General features: G+C 43.4%; 1 protein-coding gene across 2 annotated transcripts in view; it reads left to right on the top strand.

Annotated features, from left to right (window-relative positions):
• Positions 1–3483: 3483 nt before the first annotated feature.
• GRM7 (glutamate metabotropic receptor 7) overlaps positions 3484–16502 on the top strand; it is an 802500-nt gene continuing 789481 nt past the window's right edge. The window contains exon 1 of one of the 2 annotated variants that reach the window (XM_057705555.1): positions 3484–4228. In XM_057705555.1, coding sequence (XP_057561538.1) covers positions 3710–4228 — 519 coding nt within the window. In that variant the 5' untranslated portion in view covers positions 3484–3709. The remainder of the gene's footprint in view (positions 4229–16502) is intronic. The other variant, XM_057705554.1, reaches the window with a different exon arrangement.

Raw genomic sequence — 16502 nt, 5'->3', positions numbered from 1 at the left:
ACAAACAAACGCTATGTCACCTAAGTTCCAGATCCTATGCACTGTGGTTTAAGATATATAGATTTTGCAAGCTCAGCATCACTTTCCTCTTTCTCTGGTGACAAATCACACTTTCTGTTAGGTTCAGGTAGCACCACTGCTGGGCTTCTGACCTTCCTTAACCAGCCTATGACAATGGCTCCAGTTATTGGCCCAGGAATAAACACTTGACTCAAGAAGAACAAATTAAAGCCTTCCTTTAGAGTTGATCGAGAGCTTTAAGGTTAGAGTATTTCAATCTTTCTCAGTTTTTGTAAAACAAAATTATTTCAAAATCTACTAATTATCTTTTAGGTTCTAGAAACCACATTCTGTGACTAAGAGGATAGCAATTTATCTGCCATCATTTCTGCTCTGCCCACTTTATGTTTCTGTCACTATGAAATAAAGGCAGTGGGAAATAGCAAACCAGTTCTGATTCATTCAACACATGAGTGCTTCTTAGGTACAAAACACCATTCCGAGCATTGTCTGGGATAAAAAGATAAATAATACCCAGCCCTTACCCTCAAGGATCTTACAACTTGGCAAGGGAAATAAAACATGCACACAGATGACTGCAATAAAAAGAAGATAATGATTGCTGCCAGATGTTTGGGGAGAATGAGCAGAGAAAATACAAAACACAGAATAAGGCAACATTCAGTAGTCAGCCAAGAACTATTTGTTGAGCGATTGCAAGATGTGAACTGGAAATGGAAGAGGAGAACATAGATCTTCACATGAGCAGGTGAAAAATCAAGTGATATTACTTGTAAGACAGCTCTTCAAATATATTTTCGGCACCAAGTTCCTAATGAAAAGCCTTAAATTAAAAACTAAATAAGGATATCGTCTCTGTCAAATATAGCCTGAGGTACTGATGCCTAAATACTAGGATCACAGTATTTGTGTCCCCAAGGGTGCCTTCTATTGCTTTGCTTCTTCTCCGCTTTCCAAATTAGCTAATTCTGCTTTAACAGGAGGGCTATTTCACTTGTTCCACCCTTTTTGATCCTATGTAGTAGAACATGTGAATTATAAGAGGATATTTTGACGTCAAGCAACAGAAATAAAATACTATATAATTGAAAAAAACAAAAACAAAACCAGAGGCAATCTTTCAGGCACACGTGGATCCAGGAGTTCACATATTTTAACCAGGCCCCTGTCTGTGTCTTCTCCACCGCTTCTTCTCTGTTCCTTTTCTCCTCTCTGGTGTCTCATTATGGGATTCAAATATTTCCCTGTTTATGTGGGAGCTTCTGGCACAGCTACAGGCTTATACCCACCCTCACAGCTCCAGGGCTGGCTGGAAGAGGCGGGTCCATCACAGCATCAGGTTGCACAAGGTGTGCACTTTATGTAGCAGGGCACCACATCCACGAGTGATTGATGATCATATTGTATACAGGGGTAGATTTGTGTATTTATTACAACACTGTTTTCTTGAAGATGGCAGTAAAATGGTATGATTTTACAAAATCAAATAGTGTAACATTGTCCAAAAGATATACATAAAGCATTTTGCGGAAGAGGGGCTCCTTTTTCTTTTAACTCTGGCACAGATTGTCTATTGGACAGTAGTAACCCTGTGTCACTACCCTAGTCACTCCAGCAGAAGTCCAGGCATTAGCCCTCATCACTCTGATTGGCCTCTATTCCCATCCTTGAACACTGTAGCCAGAAGGTTTTTTCCTCCTCAAACCTTAAGTATTGAAACCTGGAGGAGGGGCATATCTGAAAAGAAAATGATGGGCTAGACTCTCCCTAGAAGGAAGATAAATAGATGGTCAACAAGAAAATAAAAATCCTCTGTACCAGGAAATGTTTGAAATGTTGTTTGGATATCCAAAAACAGGTGTCCTACACATAAAGCAACAAAGAACATTGATCTAAAAAGAACGCCGTGGCCGAAGGGGCATGGCCTATTTTAACAGAGGATTTGCGAGTAAAAAGTTAACTTGTAAAACATCCAATTCAATGTCATCATTTTACTGATGGGGAAACTAAAACCCAAGCACAGGAACAGAAGTGCCAAAGTCATGCGGGTGGTTGGTGGAAGAGACCAACCACCCATCTTCTTACTTTCGGGGGGTGGGGGGGTGGGGTATTTGTTTTTGTACAAGGACATTTTCCTTTAGTACACTAACTTTGCAACAAAAAGTATAGTCTTGTTTTTGGTTTTCTTTCCACCCTCAATTCTGTATAAAACGGTTTTGCTGCCTCCAACAGAAATCCTCAGCAAGAGTAGAGTTCAGCATAAGAAGTACACTTGGGTACCAAGGACAGAGACATTGCCCTTCCTTATGTAGGAGCTAGGGCCACTTGTTGCTTTAATGGGCCAAGTTTGGGCTGGACCTGCAGGAGGGGGCACCTTTGAAAAACAGCTTAAACTGCACTGCAACCTGTTCTGGCATCCTGATTTCCCCCCGAAGTCTTCAGCCAGGAAAAAGGAGAGAGAGAGAATGGCACACTGGCTCAATTGGGAGATTTCTGTCTGCTCCTCCTACTGTCACCTCTTTCTTGCTATTTCATGCCCTCGGAAGCCTGACACCAGCCCAAAAGCATCTCTGAAAATGGATAGGAGGGAGCCTTACGCCTGTCAGCGCTGGAGAAAAAAGTGCACTCTGCAGAGTTCTCAGTTGCACCTCTTGCGATGAAAGGAAGAAAAGGAGCGAATCCGCCACAGATTTGCTGGAGACCAGGGTTAGCTCATCCGGGCTCCAGCCACAATAACCCCTGAAGACCAAGGATGCACTTCCATTCCTAGCATTCGTTTTTGGCGTCTTTCCCTTCAGGCTAGCCCAGTGCCTGGCTCCGGAGAAGTGTCTGCGTAAAGGGTCTTTAAGTCATAAATCAGGTTCCTGTGGGTATGTGTGTTTTCCTTAGGAAAAACTGGCACAGACGGATTAGTAAAGACTGGAGTCTCCCTACTCCCCTTCATCCTTGGCGGCATCACCTTGCGACTACCTCGCATTCTCCGGGAGCTGACGGCCCCGACTCCGGACCTCAGCGTTGGGAGCAGTCAGCCCCAGATCGCACCGCCCTGTCCTGGGGCTGATGCCACTCTGTGCCTAGAATGTGCGTGTGGGTGCAGGAGGGCGAGCGAGAGGATTCTACACAGAGATAGGAGCAGAAGCTCAGCCTTCGCCTGCGACCTGCAATCCCCAGATTCCCTAGGGACCGCGAAACTCCCAATCGGAGGCACTCCCCCCCCCAGCCGCCCACCCATTCCCCCCCTCCTTTACCTCAGCACGCAGCCCCTCCCTGCGTGATGATGCAAACCAGTGGGGAGGGCGGGCGCTGGCAAGGGTGGGGAGAGCCTGAGAGCGAGCGAGGGTGGGAGGGAGTGGGAGGAGGAGGAGAGGGAGCCGAACGACCATTTAAAGCGATAGCAATCCGTGCCCTCTCCCCAGTGCTGGGCTGTTGGAGAGCTTGAGCTGCAAGCCACGGAGCGCGAGCGCGGCGCGTCGGCTGGGGAACCCGAGAGCGCACGGCGCCCCAAACTGGCAGGCGCAGCGGGACCCCCCATCCTCGCCGGCTGCCCCTCCTTGGGCGCCCCCACCCTCCTAGCCTGCAGGAGCCCCTGGGCTTCCCCCGAGGAGCTCACCCCCAGGGGCCAGAACCCCGGCGAGCCCGCCACCATCTACTCCAGCGCCGCCGCCACCACCGCAGCCGCCGGAGCAGCATGGTCCAGCTGGGGAAGCTGCTCCGCGTCCTGACTTTGATGAAGTTCCCCTGCTGCGTGCTGGAGGTGCTCCTGTGCGCGCTGGCGGCGGCGGCGCGCGGCCAGGAGATGTACGCCCCGCACTCCATCCGGATCGAGGGGGACGTCACCCTCGGGGGGCTGTTCCCGGTGCACGCGAAGGGTCCCAGTGGAGTGCCCTGCGGCGACATCAAGAGGGAGAACGGGATCCACAGGCTGGAAGCGATGCTCTACGCCCTGGACCAGATCAACAGCGATCCCAACCTGCTGCCCAACGTGACGCTGGGAGCGCGGATCCTGGACACTTGTTCCAGGGACACTTATGCGCTCGAACAGTCGCTCACTTTCGTCCAGGCGCTCATCCAGAAGGACACCTCCGACGTGCGATGCACCAACGGCGAGCCTCCGGTTTTCGTCAAACCGGAGAAAGTAGTTGGAGTGATTGGGGCTTCGGGGAGTTCGGTCTCCATCATGGTAGCCAACATCCTGAGGCTTTTCCAGGTAGGGGGGCGCTCCCTCCGGGGCAGAGCGCGCTGTAGCTCCCCGCGCTCTTAATCCTAAAAGCTGGCTTGGACTTCAGGGGTGCGGGGTCAGGTCAGCCTTCGCTCATTTCCACCCTGGAGATCCTGCCGAATCCCTCCCACTCCACCCGAAGAGGTACTTTCCCTGCTTGATTCATTTCCCTTCCATCTCTCCCCTGTCTGCGCTCCGCTCCATCCGGCTTGACATCCTGGATTTATGGCCCCATTTACAAGAAGCAATCTGCGAAAAACAAGGCGATGATTTAAATGGGTTTGCATTAGAGTGAAATATGGTCCAAAAACAGGCTTGTAAAAGTGCCGGGCTCCTGTGAGAGCCAGCTAGGCGCAAGGAATATATGAAAGATGAGAAGACGCCTGGAAACTAGGCATTTCTCAACTCCCCAGCTTCCCAGCCCCAAGCTGCCCGGCAAGCTGCAGCTCCCGTGGAAAATTTCGAGAAGAGCTTAGGGAGGCACTTCTTAAATCGAGGGCTAGGTCTCCACCTACATTTGGATGTTAATTGCTCGTTTCTCTCGGGTTGGATTTCCCGACCTGTAGCCTGTCTCTGCGAGGGCATAGGGCAGAAGGCCCCGGGACGGTCCCCAAGTGGGAAGATGCCACCCGCAGATGTGACCCCCAGGTGATTTGCTCTGGGCAGTTGTTTGCACCGTCTAAACTGCATTTGCAATCCGGCCACTGGCAGGAGCTGGGCGATCAGCTTTCTACTACTGCCACTTCAGAGCCCAGAGATGAGCTCATGCTAACTGCGAAACAAAATCGCTTTCTCTGCCTCCTCCCTCCGCCCATCCTTTCCCACGACCTCCCTAATGCAGCCCTCCAACCCCAGTTCTGGGTTTTGAGGACGATTCTTAGGGCCAGGCAAGAAGGCGCCTGGGAGGGGGGAGGCAGTAGGATGCGCTGAGCAAGGCTGGCAGGGTGGTCCTCCTACTCGGGGTGCCAGGAGGGAGACGGCGAAAATAGGAGGAAGGCGGATCGGGGCAGCTGAGCGGTGGGTTCTACTGCAGTGCTCTCTCGTCGCCTGCTCCCGCTGCCTCAGCCCCATGGCTGCTGTGCTGCATTGGGTATAAGTGGGTGGCTATTGGATTAAGAAATTGAGTTTCAGGGTCTGCATGACTGTGGGTTCCCTTCTTATTTCTGTTTCTGTGTTTCTCCGTGTATCTTTCTCTCCTCGTGTCTCTTTCTCTCTGCTGGTTTTTGGGTGTTTTTTTTTTTTTTTTCCCCTCTCTATTTTTATTTTCTCTCTTTCAGTTTCTGCTTCTCTTCTCCTTCTCTACCCCCACCTCCAAGTTTTTGTTCCTGTCTATCTTGATGTGATCCTTTCCTAATGCACAGCTCTCTCCCTGCCTGGTAGTACCCAAACTCAGTTAATCCCTTCTCCAGATGTTCTGGCTGACCCTTATGCTCCCCCGTCTAAAGAGCTGGCTCCCTTTCAAGTGCCTTTCTTGGAGCATGTTGGATTTCTGGAGGAGACTCCTTGTGAGATTCAAGCCGTCACCACCGCAGCTCCCAGAAGTATAAAGTTTGTGTTTGTGCCAGAAGGAGGGGTGGCTGTCCAAGGCTGCAGCCTGGTAAGGCCCCTCTGATCCTCTCAGCATCCCTAGCACCTCCTGAGTATGCAGCCATGGAGACCTCTACATGTGCAAAACCAAAAGTGCTTCAGGGGCAGCCTTCACTTTGAGTTGATGCCTTCAGGAAGAGCCTGGGTTGTAAGCAAAACCCAGAAGCACTTCCTTTACCTCTGAGCTTAAACTAGAGAACCTGAGGAGACAGTGCTGCAGGGAGGATGAGGCCAGAGGTCACCTGAAAGCCAAAGGGGCACGACTCACAGTATTTTCACTGAAGCCCTGGGGGTTGAAGGTGCATTAGCTGTTTGATATTTTTAAATCATTTTGTTGCCTATTTCTTTCTTGACTCAGAGCTTGGGCAGTACTGCAGATGGGCCTGCCTATCTTAAAAAAGAGTGAAATGTTAAAGTCAAGAGAGAGCTTGCAGACTAGGCTGAAGGATTGTGTTTGCTGAAAAAGATTCCAGGGGGAGCTGATTCCTTCTCTGGTGTGTGGACCTGAGGCACTTGCAAGAAAAGGAAACGCTTGCCTTATGCTTACTTCCCCGTTCCCTGGGCTGAGAGGGAAAGGAACTGAATGCCAGCGTTAGCAGTGTGGGTTGGGACCAGAACCATTCAGAGAAAACACTGTCATTTTCCTCTAATTTGCAAATTGCAGCTATTCATGTTGGATTGAACAGCTGAAGGAAAAGAGCCCCCAGTTTTCACCTGCATTTATTAAGAAGAGGCTGGTAGTAGGAGGGATGCACCAACTTGTAGCTTGTGCTGCAAGCTGGATATAACCGTTGGTGTGAGCATTCTGGTTAACCATTCCCCATGTTCAAATACACAAGAGAGATTCCAACAATCTCTTCCAGGAGCCGTGTGTGTGTGTGTGTGTGTGTGTGTGTGTGTGTGTGTGTGTGTGATCTTAGAAGCTCCTGGCATGCAAGTCCAATCGCTAGTTTCCCAGCCTCTGTAAGCCTGCAAAATGAATAGAGAGAATGGTGGAACACAGACCCATTGTTCAAAGGCAGTCACTTTAGGGAGATAGGAAAGGAACCCTAGGTGAATCTTCTCTGGGATTGCAGGGTTCAGCTCAATTAAGATTGTCCTATATAAAAGAAACTCCTCTAAATGACTGAATTCTTAGCTCTCCAGAGATTTGAATTTTCTTTCCCCTGGTCCCTGTGGGTTGCTATGGGGAACATGCCACACCTATCATTTGAGATAAAAATTTATGGTGAGATAAGCTGCTGGGCTGGGGGAAGGAATACTTAGTGACTTAAATGGGGGATGCTAAGCGCTGGGGGCAGGAAGGAGTAGGGAGATAGTAATAGATTAACAAATGCTGCAGCTGCCAGCAAAGCCTGGAATGAAGTTCTTTCCTGAAAATGAGGACTCGGGCAGGAATGACTACTCAGATGTAAATAGTGTCTCTGACTTGGAATTCTCATCTGCCTGCTGGTGGGCCAGAGCTGAGCAAGTCCTCTCTCTCCTCTGAATGCACACTGAATTGGTTAGGAAGTGACATGTCAGAGGACAGGAATCATATCCAGTGGATCTTTCAAATCCAGGAATGTGAGGCTAATGAAATTAGTGTGTGGCCAGGGCTCTGCCAACTAGAATTAAGTCACTGCAGCCGCCCTGCAATGCATTTTCAGCCTGAAAGAAGCATCAGGGAGGAATTTCTGGAGATTTGTTTCTGAGCCTATACAAAATAATACTCATCTAATGCTAAGAAAGATTAAATGTAAATTAATATTGACTATGAGTAACATATTTAAAAAATAATCACAGAGTGGGGGATGGCCTAAAGTGGAGAGCTTATATAATATGGTGTCCAAAGAATAACTCTCCCCTGACCACTGTTTCATGGGCTATAAGTAAGATATATTATAGTGGAAAGTAATGGGAACGTTTTTATTCAAGGCTTCTCTGCTATTGGCTTGAGAGCAAACACTCTGAGAGTATGAATTACTCTTGTTACGTCCTGACCCTGAATGAACAATATTTCATGTGCAGTGACATGGTCTAAGCTATAGACTTGGAATTGAATGGCATCTGTTTCAGTTGTTTTGTTCTCTCAAGAGCAACTAGATGGAAGAAAGTGGTCAACTTGACCCTTGTGGGAGCATATTGCAAATCTAAACCTGTGGCCCTGGTACCATAAATGAAATACATTTGTAAATTTGCAAGTGTTTTCCTTCTGTTCATTAATGCTTGAATATAATCTCAAACTTTGGGGGCAACATTTTATACAGAAGTACCTGGTTTTCTTCCTTCTCTCTCTCTCTCTCTCTCTCTCTCTCTTTCTCCATCTTATGTAATTGGATAGAACTGGGCACCTAGGATGAAGTGGTTTTACTATAGTGGGAATTAAAAAAAAAACACACACACACAACTCTTACTCTTTTAAAAATTTCACAAATATAGGTGTCAGTGCCATTTGAAATAGTCTCTATAACAATTTCTGTCTCCATATTTACAGTGTTTCAGCAAATTTACCTAACAGATGGTGAGTGGGCAGTTTATAAAGGGGCATTTTTTAGAAGAGCAGAGAGGGAAGGAATAGAGATAGGCACATATTATATTTGAAGTTACCTCCACATGTGTTTTCTATATGTATACCTATAGGATTAAGAAGTCTTTGGATGTTTTTCTCTTCACGAATAATTGAATTAATGGATTACTTCGATTTCATAAACATTTAGGATTTAACATCATAAATGCTCTATTTGTTACATATAGAAGTTGTATAATGGATTTAAAAGACCATAGCCAATTACACAAAGTATACTGTAGTCTCAATCCTGCCATTAATTAGCTATGTTACCTTAAGTCACTTAATTTTTCTAGGCCTCATTTTTCTCATCTGATATTTTTTCTTTTAAAAGTATAGTTTCTACAAGTGTCCAGTCTATCATAGTTTAGCTTGGAGAAAACCTGTTCTTGTCCAAACACCATGAGGTTGTATTTTCAGCTCCAACTTTGGACTTTGAGTGAGTTGGGGGCAACTTTTTAAGGATGTTTTCGCACAGCTTTTATACTTAATATCAGTCTAGCTGATTTTCCATACTCAGACTTTCTCCTGTATTCTTTTACCAGTGTGTTCCTTAGTCATATACATCAAGGCTGTTGTAGAAAAATAACCTGGGTCAGCTTGGTTATTTTTTAAAATAACCTGGAAAAATAACCATGGCCATCGACACAGGGCAGGGAATCAGAACTGCAGATTTTACAGAAGCAGATACAGGTTTCATTACCCATGTCCTCTCCCCTTTCATCTTGCAAAAACAGCAGGCTTTTCTTGGAGAACTGCCAGATAATGACATCCTGCCTCCTCACTGGCCCCAGGGATGAGTCACGCAGGGACTGAGCTCCAGCAAAGCAGGTGATTGGCTCATGTGTTGGCATCTGATCTTGGCTAAGTCTATCAGACTCCTCCCCAAGACTTTTCTCTCAGAGAAAAATGGAAAAATTGTCTTTTCTCTCTGGAATTTCTAAGCTGGGGAGATATGACCCTGGGACTCCCAGTGACTATCCAGCACAAGAGACTTTCTGTAAAATAAAGTCTTGCCCAGGTAAGCAGGGCTGAGTGATGGAGAGAGAGGTGGAACCCTGTTGATACTTTGGAACTCCTAAATCCAACTGTATCTGAATATGGCTGCATCCCTGAATTTCCAGTACATGTTTGTTGAGGTGGTTGTTGTTTGTTTTTGAAATGTCTTTTTGGTATTTGGAATTTGTTTTCAGCCATGTGCAAATCAAAGCATCATGCCTAAAAGAGCTAATTTCCTACAGTAATGTCAGGTGTGCTGACTGGCATTTCTTAAGTGAAAAATCATATCTGATATTTTCTTTAACTCAAATCCTTCTAGCCCAGCTTTGGGATATTCAAAGCTCTGCATTCTCCCCCAACAGCTTCCAACATTTACTATATTACCTTGAGTCATTTGTGCTTACATCTTTCCCATCTTGTTGCAGTTGAGAGAGAGAGCAAATACTCCCAATGTAAACTGCAGCCTGTAGCCCTTCTATTTGGAAGCTTTAGAACGATACTTGATTCTTGTCATTAAAGCAAATCTTTTGTTGTTGTCTCCAGGGCACAGAAGCATTTTCATGGTGTAATGGAGTACAGAGTACATTAAGCCTAACTCTACTTCTCACCCTCTTTTACTTTAAATAGGCCAAAAAGAACAACCTCAAGCACATTTTCCCAACAACTAAAATACACATGTGATTATGTTTAGAAGACGTTTACGCAACATATAGACTAATTAATTAAGTGACCTTTTGGCACAGTAAATATGTATGTTCAGTGTACTTAATTAAAAAGAAGAGAATAACTTATTTTCACAAGTTAAATATTTATCTGAGAAGAGGATTGTGCCAGCACACTTCATATTCTGGTAGTTCATGTTTGACAGGTAATCTTCTTTCAGATATATTTACTGCTAAATGTTTCTTGGATCAAGTTATTAAATTATAAGGTCAAAAGTAAAATGATATGATATTACAGTGATAAAGGACACATATCTCACTTTATGAGAACAGAAGTTCTAAGTTTTTTCAATACTATTAGGAGTGACCACAGTACTAATTTGAGCGCTTACTATGAGCCACTGTGCCGTATACATTTAGTTCTTATGGTAGTTCTGCAAAGGGCATATAATAACCCACACTAAAGCTGAAGAAAGTGATTCTCATGGCCGGAAGTCGCGTAGCTGGTAGGTGGCAAAGTCTAGGTTCAAACTTAGAGTTGTCTGACGATGCCCAGGTTGTTGACCACTATGACTGCTCAGTTGTTGCACCAATAAAGAAGTGCTTGAAATAATTGTAGACTTGCCTACCCTAACGGTAGTGATTTACAGACATCAAAGTTGCCGATCGCTTACCCACATCTACTTACAGAAAGAAAGAACGTTTTATTTCATTTCTAAAGCAAGATTAATTCTGTAGGCCCATAGAAACTTGAGCACACAAATCCTTACCTCCAAATGAAAGATGCTTGTTTTCCATTATTCAACAGGTAGCCCTGTACAGAGGCAATAAATACAGAGTAGACTTTCATTCAAATAAATGAGAAAAGGTGTTTCTTCTTGTCCTGATTCAGTGCCCATCATTATGGGTTATGATGGCTCTCCCTAAACTTTATTTCATTCACTTCACGCTTTCCACGAAACTCAAGTGAGGAATCCATCATTCAGATATATGTGCAAAGCGAGAGGACTGCATTAATACAATTGCTGAAAGTCAAGTTGATAGAGCACAGGAAATACCTCCTAATAAATGCAACGTTAATGTTTGTGTGAGCCATAGCGAGTGAGGGGTAGGAGAATTTTCAGTTTAATGGATTATTTTGCCTCTTGCTATGAAAGTGCTTCGGCTTAATAGTCTTATAATTGGTCATTTACAGAATCCTCCATCTCTGGGCTTTGTGCTTTCTTTACTCTGTGGCTGTTATTTCCTTCTCTTGTTCTGCATGGAAGATAGCAATGCAGCCACTTCAAAGGGCTCAGCCTGCCTTTTTGTGTTATTGTTTAGATGGAAATATTTCCATTTGTTAAAGCACTATTTAAACATTTTTATCATGTTAAACTTGACTGTGTTCTGAAGGCAGACATAATGGGGGATGTTTTCCAGGAGAAAATGTACTTTTATCAAAGAAATTATCAGTATTTTCATGTAGGGATTAAGAATGAAATTCTGGAATTAGGCAGACCTGAATTTAAATTTATACTCACAACTTATTACCAGTCTCATTTTGATCAAACAGATACCACACGTCTCATCAATTTCCTTATCTTAGAAATGGCAATAAGAGAAGTGTGCCTGATAGAGTTGCACGTAAAGCATGTCTGGTAGAATAATCATAAGGATTGCACGCAATATGCGTGGGAATATTTTAGGACTGAGTTTAGCATGTGATTAGCGTTCAACACATTTAAGAGCTATTATTTTATTATTATTATGTTATCAGTAAATATCACTATTACTTAAATGCCATTATTGCTAAATTTGGTGTAAAATTACCATAATGCTCCATGATGAATTCCACTCCTCTGTTTCCTTTGTTTAAATGGAAAAGAATATATATACATATATATATATATAGAGAGAGAGAGAACACTTTAGTGATATTATTCAGTGGAGTGAGAATTTCCATGGCACTGATTAAAACAAATCATGAATTTCATGGACTTAAGATAGCAGAGACGCTAAGAGATTTGAAGTTAGCCATCCCCAAATGTGAATTCCATTGTGACCCTTTTCTAGCTGTAGAACCTTGAGGAAGTTACTTAAACTTTTTGACCTTTACTACTCGTTTCCTCATCTATATATTTTTCAGAAATATTTATTAAGCATCTTACTTTTGTAGCGTTCTACATGCTTAGACATATCAATGAATAAATTAGACAAGAGCCTCTGCTTGCGTGTGCTCGCGCTCTCTCGCTCTCTCTCCTTACACTCTCGTGTGGAAACAGATGGATGTTATAAATAAATTCTACGCTATGTCACAATTTGATGCGCGCTATGGGATAAGGAAAAGACTGTGAAGCTCACTGAAGAGCCTTGGGTTGGGAGTGCTGGAGGGGTGTACAGGTGGATTCTATTTTTAAGTAGGGTAGTCAGGCTGGATTTTATAAGTTGACATTTGAGCAAAGACTTGAAGTGAGGGAGTTGTCAGAATGGATTAGGGAGAGACCACTCCCTGGGAACAGGAACAACCAGTCCCCAAACTCTAAGGCAGAAGTATGCCTGGCAGGTTGGAGGAATATCAAGGAGGCCACCCTGGCTGACTTAGTCAGTGGGGAGGAAGGGGCAGCAAGAGAGCTTGGGGTCAGATATGTGATGGGATGGATTGGTTAAGTTCCAGGAGGCCATCACATGCACTGTGTCTTTTACTCTAAGTGTCGGCAGCCAAGGGCAGAATTTTAGCAGAGGTGCAGCATGATCTATCTGCTGTCTGAAAAGCATAACTCCATCAGTGGTCTTGGGGATGGAGGGAGAGAGTGAAATCAGGGAGAATCTAGGGAGGCGACTACGGGATCCTCAAGGTCCATGTTGATGGCCTTCACCATGCTGTTAGCGGCTGGTGGTATCAGAAGTGGTACATTGGGAAGGTTGTGACAGCATTTCATGATAGATTGAATGCAAGAATGGAAAGGAAGAGAGGGGTCAATGATGAAATCAAGATTTAGGGCCTGGGCAACTGGATAGTAACCCCTGGAAAGGTGGGGTTACTATCACCTGAGATGGAAAAAGCTTGGGTAGAGCATGTTTGGGGGAATTAAAGATCAATTTTGGAGGTATACGTTTTGAGATGTTTTCTTGACATCCAAGTGGAGATGCTGAATACATAGTTGGATACACGAGTCTGCAGTTCTGAAGAAATGTCTAAACTGGAGATACATTTTTAACGAAATGGAGATATTAAGAATAATTATATGGTAGCGCTATTTTAAAGATAAAATGAAATAATACAGTTAACACTGTCTTCTCAAAACATTTAATAACTATTAACTAAGATAATTATCGGAAATGAAAAAATACCTATAGTTTGTTTGTTGCTTGCAGTAAAACTGAGTAAAATGTTGTTACAATTACCTTAATAGTATTTGTGACACAGTTGTTTTAGTTAAGGCACCATGACTACAAACATTTAGAATAAACCTTTCAGTTTCCTACTTTTCACTCTGCTAGTGTACTTGGAACCATATTTTGTAAGGTTTGAGTTAGTTATCATAGGGTACCTTTTTAATTAGAAGTAATTCTGAACTACCTAGTTCAGTGCAGTTTTATATATATATATATAATTATTAATTTATGATTTATCAAACTCAATTGAAAATTTGGATCACTGATATACATGAGAATTTAAGCACAGAACCAGGTATTCAAGGAAAAAAATATGCTTGTCTTATAATTTTGATATGGGTAGCTACTTTGAACAATTTCACCAGGCATTTGACATCTTACCTTCACTCTGCAGTTAAAAACATGGCAGGGGAACTATTATCTTATTAGTTTTAAGTTCCCCTTAGCTATCTGCAAATCTTTAAAAAAGCCTTTGTGGCTTAACCAAAATTCTCTTCTGTATTCATTCCACTACCAGATATTGGTCTAAGCATGTACTTATACTAAAAAATGCATGACCACGTTGTCTCTACACATCTATAATTTTATGTTAACACTATCATTATGTAAGCTATGTTTTAATTGTAATTATAACAGATTTTATATCAACACACATCCATTTCTAGTGTGCATCTAGTGTTCAAGGGGAGAGCAGCATGTAGTAAATTTTATCAAAATATAGCATCTGAAGAACAGAACAGAGGGTAATTGTGTAATTCTGTATTCACTATAATTAAGTTCAGTGGAGTTGGCATAATAGAATTAAGATGGAAAAAAAAGACATTGAGGTACCACGGTTCCCTCTCCTAACACACCCTTTTCATATCAGAGAGCAGAGACTTAGCACCTTTCTGTACAGAAATGGAGACAGCAAGAGGTCAGAGGATGAATGACAGACATGAATAAGGTAGAAGTATGAAGAGCAGCATGGAAATGAAATATTGCTTTTGTATTTGGTAGGTGGGGAAAAATGTCTCAGCACGTATGCCTACGGGGACTACATTTTCTGGAACAGTTAAGCCCAACGTCAACTATGCTGTCCCACCTTCCTCATAAGTGGGAACACACTGATACTCGAATCTTTGCTTCCTGTTTCTTGATAATTGGTTGAGAAGATTATCACAGGAACTTCATCTTGTGAGCAAATACATTGTTTTGAAATGATTGAAACTCACTGCAGAGTGGGAACTCCAAGCTTGCTCTCTCTTGATCTTGGACGGTTTAAGTCTGGAGTGCAGGAGTGGGTTATGGGGAAGGATCATTGGAATTCTTATGTCTTTAGCATATTGGTTATAGCATAATGGTTAGGAGTGTAGGTGCTCGTTCAAATCCCTGCTTTCCACTTGCCAACTGTATGCGCTTGGGCAATTTACCTGATTACCCGAACCTCAATATTCCCGCCTATAAAATGAAGATAATAATAGATCATCCCCATAGAACTGTTTTCAATGTTAAAATGAAATTACCTTGCCAAGCACTTAATACAGTGCCCAGAGCACAGTAAAGTCTATTGCTATTACTGTTACTACTAGTACTATTATTTTCGCAATGCCAAGTGCTATTTTTCCTATGCCTTATTCCATTATCTCCTGCCCCCGACCCCCTATTTCTGTCTTGTTTCTCTATGAGGGTAGGATTGTCACAGAGCCTTTTCTTTCCCTGGGGTCTGACCCATAATCTTCAAGGTGACTGGACCACGACCTGGCATTCATTGCTGCTCACTAAAGCAATCCCTGTTTTGAGAAGAGGAGTTGGATGTTGACATCAAGTGCGGTCAAGGAGAGGGAGGTTTCTCTCTTCTTCACTCAGGGGGCTGAGTGAAGTGTTCAAGCCTCAGAAGGAAAATCAGGCAAAGGGCAACATACTTAATTTTATACCTTAGTGATGAAGAACAAGTCAGGCTGGATTTGAACTCATTTCCGTCATATACTGACAATGGAATCTTGGGTGCTTTTGTAACCCCTCTAAGCCTGACATCTGAAAGAGAGGGATAACATTATCAGCACCTATCATATAGCCTTGTTGTAGTAAATAAGTAAATCCTTTAAAGCGTTCAGCACATTGTTTGGCATATAGTAAGCACTTAATAAGATTTAGCTTCTTTGACTACTACCACTGCTAATATTATTAAGTAGTTGTGCAAATCTGAGGCCCATTCTTTTCTTAAATTGCACATAATCATTTGGACAACCAGTTTACATTTATCAAGTGTTGCTTATATATAAACCTGCATGAACCCAGAAGTGCTTTCCCTCTCTCCCGGTCAGAGCCTGTTCTGGGGGTAGCATCCACACCAGCAGTGCTACCTCCATCATCTTTGCCATCTTTGTCACTGTACTTGCCGTACTGAGCCCTCTGTGTGCCAGTACGCGTGCACTGTATTGTGTTGTTCCCACACTCAGGTAGGAGACGTTATCTTTGTCCCCAATTTTCAGATAAGGACTCCGAGGTGTTGGAAAGGTGAGAAGCAACCCATAGCAAGAAATGGAGCCAGAGTATTCAAACCCCTTTCTCTCTGGCCTCAAGAAGTCTTAAATATTAGGATACTACTACATCTTGGTAAGAAAATCTGCTTCCGGCCACTCTGGTGAGAGCAGAAACGGTTCTCAATCCCCGTATCCATCTACAGCCCGTGCCGCCCTCACCTCAGGACTAGAAGGGAGAGAAAGCGACCAGCCAAAGGCAACCTACTCCCTTCTGCCTTTCCAGAACCAACTAGCCAATGTTTTATTTCCTTTTTAAGAATCCCCACGTGTTCCTTTTGGTACTCACCTTGGCCTTTTAGAATTCTGACATTCTGTACGTGACTCATCCACTCTATTTAATGTTAATTTATTGAGGTCAAGTATAGGGTCTTACTCATCCTGAAGCCAATTATCCCTTGTAGCATGTAGCACTGTGCTTTTCTTCTCGTAGGGCATCTGCAGATATTTATTTGAATTTTGTTGAATTGTTCTCATCAATAATCCATTAAAAGTTATGTAGAAAATGCTTTTTTATAAGGAAAACCATCTAAATAAATTTCTAGCTGGTTACTTTTTATAAGACA

This window comes from Hippopotamus amphibius, chromosome 13 (assembly GCF_030028045.1).
Source record: "Hippopotamus amphibius kiboko isolate mHipAmp2 chromosome 13, mHipAmp2.hap2, whole genome shotgun sequence".
In the NCBI taxonomy this organism is placed as follows: Eukaryota; Metazoa; Chordata; class Mammalia; order Artiodactyla; family Hippopotamidae; genus Hippopotamus; species Hippopotamus amphibius.
The sequence above is the reverse complement of the archived record's forward strand: the minus strand, read 5'-3'. Positions and strand labels throughout refer to the sequence as shown.